Source organism: Vanessa tameamea, chromosome 2 (assembly GCF_037043105.1).
Source record: "Vanessa tameamea isolate UH-Manoa-2023 chromosome 2, ilVanTame1 primary haplotype, whole genome shotgun sequence".
Classification (NCBI taxonomy): domain Eukaryota; kingdom Metazoa; phylum Arthropoda; class Insecta; order Lepidoptera; family Nymphalidae; genus Vanessa; species Vanessa tameamea.
In genome coordinates, this window is record NC_087310.1 from 1,494,543 (window position 1) to 1,505,705 (window position 11,163).

The 11,163-nt window shown below is 32.3% G+C and overlaps 3 protein-coding genes across 4 annotated transcripts in view; 1 reads left to right on the forward strand and 2 right to left on the reverse strand.

Moving 5' to 3' along the window:
* LOC113398262 (uncharacterized) overlaps positions 1 to 11,163 on the reverse strand; it is a 114,529-nt gene that overhangs the window by 29,492 nt on the left and 73,874 nt on the right. The window lies entirely within an intron of this gene.
* Positions 650 to 5,629, forward strand: LOC113398255 (tubulin gamma-2 chain). Its single transcript, XM_026636909.2, has 10 exons — positions 650 to 941; positions 1,025 to 1,227; positions 1,873 to 2,019; positions 2,332 to 2,468; positions 2,685 to 2,879; positions 3,078 to 3,198; positions 3,492 to 3,623; positions 3,951 to 4,133; positions 4,325 to 4,511; positions 5,026 to 5,629. Exons 1-10 carry the CDS (start codon positions 893 to 895, stop codon positions 5,040 to 5,042), a joined length of 1,371 nt encoding a protein of 456 aa, XP_026492694.1. The 5' UTR covers positions 650 to 892; the 3' UTR covers positions 5,043 to 5,629.
* Endos (endosulfine) lies at positions 5,422 to 10,931 on the reverse strand. 2 transcript variants are annotated; one of them, XM_064219452.1, is made up of 4 exons: positions 10,817 to 10,931; positions 10,481 to 10,527; positions 7,906 to 8,022; positions 5,422 to 6,857 (listed from the first exon to the last, which is right to left on the reverse strand). In XM_064219452.1, the coding sequence occupies exons 2-4, from the start codon at positions 10,517 to 10,519 to the stop codon at positions 6,666 to 6,668; spliced, it is 348 nt and encodes a 115-aa protein (XP_064075522.1). In that variant the 5' UTR covers positions 10,520 to 10,527; positions 10,817 to 10,931; the 3' UTR covers positions 5,422 to 6,665. The 2 variants fall into 2 exon arrangements, with proteins under 2 accessions (XP_064075522.1, XP_026492702.1); XM_026636917.2 differs by having other exon boundaries at positions 10,899 to 10,917.

An 11,163-nucleotide genomic window follows, 5' to 3' on the forward strand; every position in this document is an offset into this window, starting at 1 on the left:
TAAATTTAAGAAAAACACACCGTGGAACTTTTTTCACATCCTAATGTTCTGAATCTGTCTGATGCATATAGTCATTTTTTAATATTTCAAATGGAATTCCGAGAATAGTATTTCTTAATAATTATATCAAAAGTACAAAATATATGAGTTTTTTTTTATAAATTACATCGGTAGGTGGAAGGGCAAATGGGACAACAGATCAGGTAAATGATCAATATTGCTGATTTACTAATTGTAATTATTTGGTGTCGTAAGATTTTTTAACCATTTCATACATCGCCAATGCGTCTCCAACCATGGCATATTAAAATAAATATCCCGTGAGCCAGAAGGTACACTGGCTCACTCATCCTTCAAACCGGAACACAACAATACCAAGTATTGCTGGTGCTTCGGGGTACAATACCTACATGATGATTGTACCTTCTCTAAGATCTCAGAATAAACCAGCTACTTGGTACACTAAATAAAAGTTGAATATGATCCAGAAAAACTGTTAATGTGTTAATAAGTTTACTCTACCCGTATAATATATACCGTAAACATGTACCTTGTGAATATAGAGTCAGATAGATTTTCAAAGTCGCGAATTTTATCTGTGGCTGTCAGTTATAGTTAAAAAAACGTTAGTAAATATAAATTATAAAATATTTAATAGTTTTTTAATATAATTTAAATCCTAATAAATGCTACTTCACACTTTTATTTGGCAGATTTGCGTTTGTGAATTATGGCAGTTTATATGAAATAAAAACTATAAAATAAAGTCGAAATAAAACAGTGGTACAATATTGCTACAGCTTCAATCTTTTATTTTCACAGCGCATACATAAAAGAGTCTTTTTATAATTTAATTTTTGTATTGTGGCTGTGATTTTGGCTAAACAATAAAATGCCAAGTGAAATGATAACACTCCAACTCGGCCAGTGCGGTAATCAAAGTTAGTATATGACAATTTAAACAAAACTTAAATTTAACGAAATTAGTGAAATTAGTTATACAAACACGATATTTTAATTGCAGTTGGTTTTGAATTTTGGAAACAATTGTGTATAGAACATGGGATATCACCAGAAGGAATATTGGAAGAGTTTGCTTCAGCAGGATCAGATCGTAAAGATGTGTTTTTCTACCAAGCTGACGATGATCATTACATCCCTAGAGCTGTTCTCTTGGATTTAGAACCTCGAGTGATACATACAATTATGAACTCACCTTATGCAAAGGTAATTTTTGATTATTTATTTCTTATTTTTTATCTACAATAGATTAATAGATTCTTTAACATGCTTATGGAAGAACCATATGTGAAGATGGATGCTGAAGTATTTTAAACTAGAGCTCATATCTATGTCAGCTATTTCAACTGAAATAATTTCTGAAAAATAAAGAATGTTGTTAAACATCCTGTAGGAATATATTTTTTAATATTAAAAAGATAGAGCAATTGTTGTATTATTTTAAATATATGTATTTATTAAATAGTAAATTGTAAAGATTTGTAAACTAACATAAGTTATGTTTTTATTTAGTATATACTTCACTTCTTATTCTCCCGAGACTTAAATTATGATCAATGATATTAAAAACAAATTTAGCAGGTGTCATTCAAGAAGTTGCTAACATATTTATTCTTAAAAATTCAATTAATTGTCTTAATACCCATTCTGGTTGTAGATTCCAACAATGATTGCTAAAAAAATCATTGGTTACATTTTAATTGGTTATATAACTTACATTCATTGTATATGATTTTAAATAAATCTTAGTATCTGTTCCAATTTGAGCAATAATTCCATCCATTTAGAGCAATAATTTCCAAACCTTTGCCTAAACAGGCTGTTATTTTAATTATTTTGTATCTGTTTTAGTTGTATAACCCTGAGAATGTATATTTATCAAAGCATGGTGGAGGAGCAGGAAACAATTGGGCTTCAGGTTTTGCACAAGGTGAAAAACTTAATGAGGAAGTGTTTGATATTATTAATAGAGAAGCTGATGGTAGTGACAATTTGGAGGTGAGCCTTTTGTAATAAATTATAAAATCTCTCCTATTATCTTTAATGTTGTTATATGTATTACTATAATATATGGTATTGCAATTAGTAATACATAGCTTGTAGATTGCTTGTCATTAAATAAATACTTAAATTTCTAAAAATGTGTCACTGGAAGGTCCTTTGTAACACTATTTTTGTTTTGTTAATAAATATTGAAAATTAAATAAATTGTTGATAAAATTTAGATTTTTTTTTTGTAAATTTTTTCTACTGCTGTCATAGACAGATTTGCGATTTGAGATTGATTATTTGTTTGTTATTTATTTTTAGGGATTTGTGCTGTGCCACTCAATAGCGGGAGGTACAGGGTCCGGTATGGGTTCATATATCCTTGAACATCTCTCAGACAGATTTCCCAAAAAACTTGTACAAACCTACAGCGTCTTCCCGAATCTAGATGAGATAAGGTAAGAAAATATTATTTTATAATTACAACTTCTTAAATGAAGAATTCAAACATATATAATTTCTTTCTAGTAACAACATATTGTAAAGAATATTTCAGTATAAATTTATTGATTATAGACCAACAGGTAAGTATGGCGTCAATTCAGGCTTTCGTTTCATTAATTAAAATAGAAACTGTCAAAGTCGATAATATTGATTTATTATAATTGCTTCAGTGATGTGGTGGTCCAGCCCTACAATTCCCTACTGACCCTCAAGCGGCTGACAGAGAGCGCGGATTGCGTGATGGTACTGGACAATACGGCTCTCAACCGCATCGCCAGTGATCGTCTGCATATACAGAACCCATCATTTGCACAGATAAATACACTTGTGTCTACTATAATGAGTGCAAGCACTGCCACACTCAGGTAACTAACATAATATCAATACTATCTGTATAAATAAACTTATAAAGCTATAATATCAATCATCATCATATATTTGATTAAAAAATAACTGGAAAACATAACTTTTGCTAATGTTCCAGAAAGGTAATTTATAATGTTGGTGGTTCTGTACTTTAAGGTGCCTATTGTTGAACTAATCGCTGTTGATGCGCGTCGCAGGTACCCATCGTACATGAACAACGACCTCATCAGCCTGGTGGCGCCGCTCATCCCCACCCCGCGACTTCATTTCCTCATGACGGGATACACGCCGCTCTCCGCTGATCACGAGCTGAGTGCAGTGAGTATTACAGCTTAGCTTAGCTTATTAGCTGCTAGATGACAATTGTGTATTGTCATCTAGCAGCAATAACTACGTTCTTTACCCTAATCTTCTCCTCAATAGGATAGACGGTCTCCGCCCAGCCGGCACTTAACCCAACATTTGTTGTCATTTGCAGACGACAAACTGTTACAGGGGCTACATCTTCATTTCAGGAATAAATATAACTTTCTTCCAATAAATATTTGTTTCATCTGGACACTAACATTTTTTAAATGAAGATACTACTATTAAATAAAATTTTTTGACAGGCACCTAAGATAAGAAAGACTACAGTATTAGATGTGATGCAAAGGTTACTGCAGCCGAAGAACATGATGGTGTCTCTCAGTCCTGATAGAGCCAATCAACATTGTTACATATCTATTCTTAATATTATTCAGGTAGAGGAAGCTGTTTTTTTTTATTATTTAGGTATAAGAATGAACTAATAAACTTTATCTTGTTAGATAGCAATTTTTTCTTTCTATAAAGCTAATTCAGAGATTTTATTTTATACATTAGACAAGCCAAGAATTTAAAATTGGTTGATTTAAATTCGTTTCACATTTTATACAAATTTGAATCTAAATAAATAATTATACAAGCAAGGTGGTCTATCAATATTATCATTAATTAAACAGTTTAAAATCCATAGAATTCAGATCCACGATTATTAGGTTGAATTCCAAAACATATATTACATATTCGATACTGTAATGTGTATATAGGGTGAGGTGGATCCCTCGCAAGTGCACAAGTCGCTGCAGCGCATCCGTGAGCGAAAGCTGGCCGCCTTCATCCCATGGGGGCCCGCCTCCATCCAAGTGGCGCTGTCCCGGCGCTCGCCCTACGTGCACGCCTCGCACAAAGTGTCCGGCCTGCTGCTCGCCAACCACACCAATATCTCCTCGGTACTGGCCGCGCACCCAACCATCGCGATGGAATACCGCTTATACTCATTAAAGACTGCTGCTATATACTGATAGTTACTAAAAACAGTTTGAAATATTATATAAAAATGAAAATGTCCCTAACGTTTCTATTAAAACGAATCACATACATTAAAATGTACGCTCTTTTTATCATTCCAATCGCCTTATAGCTTTTCGACCGGTGCCTGCAACAATTTGACAAGCTGCGCAAGCGCGAGGCGTTTCTGGAGGTGTTCCGCAAGGAGCCCATGTTCCAGGAGTCGCTGGAGGAGTTCGACGAGTCTCGCGGCGTCGTGGACGAGCTCGTGCGCGAGTACCGCGCCGCCGCCACGCCCGACTACGTGCATTGGAACCCCGGTACTCGCATCTAGACTACTTATAAAATATTATTATCTTTTCCGAATACTGGTAAGATGGGACCTTTGGTAAAAAACTTCGAGCACTATCTATATGGGTAATTGAAATATAATAGAGTGGATATTTTTCTATTTATTTTTATCTCCCGATTGTTTTGTCTGTTACTACACAGAATTACTGGTGTTTTGAACTTTATGTGTCCTTTCCTAACAGCATTGAAACAGATGGTATAATATGAGACCATTGACCAAAACTGTCCAACCAGACTTAAATTAAATCAGACAATAAAAAAAATAAAAAACACAGATTCAATGAGGAGGAACTACTTGTTAAGATGGAAAGGCTACAAACAAGCAGAACGAACCTATTTTCATTCTCTCTCCACACAGAGTACTCCACCATATATATAAGAAATAAATATCCAAACTATCTATATATAATTGTATAAACTGCAGTTCCACACATTTACTTACCTATATATTATTTAATTATATATATTTTTTTTTATTTTCAGAGAGCAGTCAAATCTGATGGTTATGAAGTCTTAAAAAGATCTGAAAATATAGGCCATACTGAAAAAGTTACCGTTACAGGTTCGGAATCTCTCGTTGTTGATGTGCCATTTAATGAATCTTTTCATTTATTAATCCAATAACATGCCTGCGATCATTTCAATTGCGATTAAAGTATTCATGTATTATTTTTACATAATTATTAATTATACAAAAGAAATTAATAACAAGGTATTAGAGGGCTAGTGAGGCATTTGTAACTCCTGTATATATAAAATTGATAATGCTCCACTGAAATCTCTGAAACTCGAGTCCTTAGTATTCGAAGAAACTCCCCAAGAATCAATAAATTTGTATGGTTTAAAGTAATTTAAAGATAAGAAATGAATAAATCGTGCTTCGTTTTATTACCAAGATTTATTATATTTGCATAACTAAAACTATCTCTCAACATTCCCTTTCAGTTTTTACACTAATGTCAAACGACTTGTGGTTTGTACAATATATCAATTAATGTGCACGAAACTTAATAGATACATGCTAATGTACATAGTCATCATTTGTTGTTGTTTGTAATTTATAATGAATAAAATTAACAATCCATAATCTTGTATTTTATTTCGTATCTATATCAATTTTAAACCCAGTAAAAACAATTATTTTAATGTTAGTATTATAATCCCTAAACTACTGATAGTAACTTGCTCAAGAGATAAATTCTTAAAAATAAAACTACAATAATTATTTGTATCCAAAAATACAGTACTCAAAGTAGTTTTGTTTTTAAGTAAATTATCTGGATTTTTGTCTAAACTATATTACATACTATTAATTGAATACAATGCTTTATGAAAAAATTGATATGATGTTATGGTTTATTATACATGGTTACTATATGATTAATTCAAGAATTACATGAACCTTATTAAAATTAGGCTTAGCAAAAGGAAAGCTGTTAATAATGTTTATTTATTTGTCTATCTCACTACCTAAGTGATATTTAATATAGCATTCATTGAAATGGTTGAACATTTGTATCAATGTGGGTCCATTGGTGCCCAACAACAACTTTCATACCTTTATTGATTGCTAAAATATAATCTTCATATTTTTAGAAAGTAAGATAGGCAAATTTATTAAATATTTGCATAAACAATAAATTTACTTCCAGAAATCATGAACAAAGTTACAAACACTGGTGGCGCTGATGTGATGACATGCAATGTACAACCACTCATTCATGCCTCATTTTATTACACCTAATATTTTTACATAAATATAAGTTTTTTTTTTCTTATAAAAGTATAGTTTTTATTTAAATACATAGATATCGACGTGTTAAGATCTTATTAACGACATTCAAATCAGTACTTTTTAATCATGTAGGGATAACTAAGACTAAATAGTTTACTCCTGAACACAGAACATTCATAAAACATACACATAATATAAGCTTATGGCATGGTGCAATGCACAAGCAAATGAAAACTGAAGTAAGGCCTTGTAAAACAGCATGGCCTAATGTTGCATGATAATAAAATAGTACTGGAATGCAAATTTAAAGGGATTATGGTACGTTCGTTCGCTATGTGCTGTTTTACTAGGCCTTCATAATGGCAATCGCCTATAGGCGGTGGCAAGGCTAGGAAGTTTGGCTCGGCGGCTGAAACTTCGGTTGTATGATTGAAGTCTTTCGCAGAGGGACGGTGTCGGGAGTCGGGATCGCATCACCTGTAGGCAGTTTAGCGGGAGCCGCTGGAGCTTTAAATGGAGCTGAAAGATTCCCCGGCCGTTGTTTTGCCATTTGGTAATCCCCAGAATCGAAGAACTTTTGCTGCAAATAAAAAATATGTAGGTTAATTTCATCCAAAACGAACCACAAAATTGAAATTTTTGTTCATCGAACATTTAAGAAACCTTGATCGACTGTCGGCCACGACAGAAATTTTAGAGTCCCATAAGATTAAGTATGCAGTAGTAATATAATAATAGTAAGTAGTGGGACAAGAAACGCTAACCTTTTGTATTTTTGGTGTAAATAACATTTTTAAAGTAAAGAATGCTAATAGCATTTCCCCGTTGAATCGCAATTCCAATCCTCTAGGCACAATACCAACCTCCCTGTCACCAGCGGAGGCAATGGGGTTAGGTGTTATACTTTTAATTACGCTTTTTGCACTACTACTCAGAGGTCCAGGTGTGTAAACAGCAAATGGGACGTAAACATAATTTGGAATAAGACACGAACATTTGGATCGTTTGTTAGCTTCTACTATTTCCGCAGCGGCTCCGGCTTCTTAAATTGTTTCTTTGATATGAGACGGAGCCAGCATGTCAACACATGTAGCGTCCCACACTGGGGGTCCGTCCTCGTTCCCAGGGAACCACTGTTCTTGCCACCATTCCACGCGGTCATGATTTATACCCTAACTATTTTTAAGTTTTGTTTGTATATAGTTAAGGAATTTCATGTTTAATATTTCTTATTTATTATAATTTTATATTCAAATATATAAAGGCATTTGTGAATTTTTAATGTTTTTGGTGTACATAATTTGTTATAGTTAAAATAAAAACTTTACTATGATGATCGTGATGTATGCAACATTGCATGCATCTTAATTTAGAAAATTAATTAAAACTCTCTAATAATATATTCCCTATATTCTCCCACACACATAATATAATCCCTAACATGTTGACTTAAGCTTTCCAGCATAAAGTAATGCTAAAGATGTTGAAACTGTTTTCATTCTGCGCAGAAGTGATTTCGAACTGAATAATGTGACATTAGAAAGTTGGAAATAGTCTGTTAGAAAAGCATATTTTTAGATCAATAAAAATATAACTGTATTTTAAATATTGGAAATCTATTCACTTACTCCTTTAGCTAGCCTCTTCTGTAGAAACGCTGAATGCCCTCCGGGACCTCGGCCAAGCATAGCATTAGGAAACTTAGCTTTGAGTTTTGCTTCTTCCAATTTTTCTAACTCCTTTGGCTAAAAAATGATATTTATTTTATTTTAATTAACTTATCATATTCAAAATTATATACACACAACAGATGTAACTCAAAATTGCATGCTTAATAAGCATGTAAAACCATAAACAAATTTTGCTTATACTTTGGACGGATTTCTCTTTTAATAACGCACTAACGTTTGGTTTGTTATATTTTGTTTGTTTTCAATATATTCTGAACTTTGAAAATATAAAGAAGGAATTGTGGAACTTGTGGATTTATCCTAATTTCTACGTAGTGGTATCAAGTGCTTAATGAAACCAGGAAGTGGTTTTTTGGATCGTGAGAGGAATTCTCCGTAATATTTTCTTTAAATAATATTACCTACTTTAAATATGAAACGGCTTTTAAATAAAAACAATACTCGAAGAAATGTCAAGTCAGAGGTTAGCGAAATATCGGTCACCCAAAATAATAGTTTTTGTGCTGTGGGACATAATTATTAATCAAACTTATCGTACTTGGTTTATACCTAACAGTGTATTAACTTATATATATATGTATATCGCCCAGTTTTAGTTTTATCTAAAAAACCGTAGGAATTATTCCATAATTAGGAAATCTTTACATAATCAGTATAATTCAATTTTACAAATACACAGAGTGAGAGATCACATATGTATGCCAAGAATAAGAAAGGGACCCTAAAATTAATCCCTGCCCATTTTTATTCAGACCCAGAAGACTATCTCGTTTCAAAAAACATGTCGGGTTTCTTGATTTTACTGGCCTGGCTAGAAAGCGCCGAAGAGGTCGTGTTAGATCGTAGATCACGGATCGCACAACTACGCTAGTAAGCCCGGACAAAAGCAGAATCGCTCGTACCGTACCATCCCATATATCTACTAGAAGAGACTGGTAAGCTTTTTGATCGAATGGTCACTTCTCGTCTGTGGAAACCTCTGTGACGTGGCCCCGACCTAACGTCTTTTCGATCATTGACGCGGTCTTGTACGTCTGGTCTCTATCGGTGGCTCGGTGTGGGGGGTTGGTGCTCGAGGCGGGCGGAATCGTATCGATATAGCATAAAATTACTAATATATGTATGGTATGCAAGACGCAGCATGAAATTAAAGTATAGATGGTACTTAGCCAGACACTGGCCTTGGCCGGACGGCTGAAGTTGGTCAGACTCTTAGCCAGAAGAAAAGACTGAATGTGGATAAAAGTGTTGGGAGTGGTGGTAATGGCAAGTGATAATTTGGCTCAGACAACCACTCTGTAGAACTAGCGTTTGCCGGCGGTTTTTCTGAACCAATAGAACTTAGGAACAGAGCCTATTCATATAAAGCCAGCAACACACCTGCAAGCCGTGGTGTCACAGATATCCATGTGTGGTGGTAGTGATTTCCCATCAGATGAACCTTCTTCCCATTTGCCCACTCTTAAATAATTATAAAATAGCTTCACTGAACATGAGTCGCCAGTAGTTGTAAGAAATAATAATAAATAAAATAATATAATAAAAATAAAATGAAATAAAAATAATAAATTGTATGTTTGGGTACAAATCTTAGTTGCATGTCAGTATTTGTTTATTACACATAATAAAGAAACAACCAGAGGATCTTATACTGACAGATATCTGACAATATCAAAAACTTTATAGTCAACTTTTCTTACAATTCAAAATAGGTTTTATTTACAAATAGTAAAAGATTCGAGAATAATATCCAAATCTTAATATCAAACACCTAAATTAGGTCAGGTTATACGCTCACTCACAAATTGTATATGTATGTCATCCAATTCAAAAACTCTTTTTTTATTTTATTAAAGTATTTCGGCCTATCAACCTCAACAAGAGTGGTAGGAATGTCTTCAATGGTAATCTACACCTGAAAAATCTTATATATTTTATCAATTTGACAGTAATTTTTATTATTTTTAACTTCAAACTGATTTGAATTATTATTTTTTTATTGACATTTAATATTAATAACTCAGTAGAAACACCATTGGAAAATTTATAAGATTAACCAACAATAATAGTAACTATTTTTAAAAACAGTAACACAATAGATTATTTTTATAATCTTGAGTAGCTAACTTTTCATATAAGATTATAAAACAATTAATACATACATATTGCATTGTATGAAAATCTAATGAGTAATATTGCATGGTACTTTAGTTATTTTATAAATGCTGTTTAACTTAATTTAGGGACATTTTCTAAAGATAAAGTTACACATGTAAATACTAACAATGAAAAAGAACACTAAATTATTTGACAGTATGCATGAACAATTTTGGCTAGTTAGTTCCAAGAGGAAGGTATTTCAATATTTTTTTTTGCTTTTTCTTAATTCAAGAATGGTAAAATTTATAATTATATCATATTCCATCTAGGTATAATACAAAATAATTAAAAAAGGATAACATACTATGTAATGCATTTTTTTTGTATTAATAAAAATAAATTAATATCTTACATCTTTAGGAGGATCATTCTGGTCTGGAGAGTCACTCATTGTAAGATCTGAAAGATTCGTTTGTATATAATTGGTATCAATGTAACTTTTCTAATAATTCTAATTAACTTTTTAAAACTCCTAGTAAATACAATTTTTAAACAATTATTATTTACGAACACAAATTTATCAAAAAGTATTTTTGCTTCATACAATAGGGTACAAAATAAATAACAAACAATATCTATATGATTACGGAATCGAAACAGTTAATCGACATTACACAAACGCATGCTTTCGTTAAAACATATTTACAAAGGATTTTTTGTTGTCAACTGTTTATAGAAAATGCTTTACCTGGGTTTTTTTCGAATATTTCAAAGTTTGAATCAATATTACAACTATTTAATTTGCGATTTTAATTTTAAACAGATGTTACCTGAAACATGTAAGTATATACTACTAAAATAACGTATTATGTATTGAAAGATTGCAAAATTTTTCTGTTAAGTTTGTTATAATAAAATGGCGTTTGTCAGAATGTTGCCAACAAGCAACAGGCAACAAACATGTTAAAATTATTTTATTATAATGTACTCTTGTATTCATATAATAATATAAGTACGATCGTATAATGAGAAGAAGTATCTCGTTCAGTGACTACGCCCGAAAAAAAAACTATCGAAAAGAATGTGTTTTAGTTG

Bases quoted from the DNA above. Each gene is read 5' to 3' on its own strand.
- LOC113398255 (XM_026636909.2), top strand. From the start codon at position 893: ATGCCAAGTGAAATGATAACACTCCAACTCGGCCAGTGCGGTAATCAA. The intron at 1,228-1,872 runs GTAATTTTTGAT...TATCTGTTTTAG, and splicing joins TGAACTCACCTTATGCAAAG to TTGTATAACCCTGAGAATGT. The intron at 2,880-3,077 runs GTAACTAACATA...TGCGCGTCGCAG, and splicing joins GCAAGCACTGCCACACTCAG to GTACCCATCGTACATGAACA.
- Endos (XM_064219452.1), bottom strand. From the start codon at position 10,519: ATGAGTGACTCTCCAGACCAGAATGATCCTCCTAAAGAT. The intron at 8,023-10,480 runs GTAAGATATTAA...ATCATTTTTTAG, and splicing joins AGAATGATCCTCCTAAAGAT to CCAAAGGAGTTAGAAAAATT. The intron at 6,858-7,905 runs GTAAGTGAATAG...TTTTATTTGCAG, and splicing joins AGAAGAGGCTAGCTAAAGGA to CAAAAGTTCTTCGATTCTGG.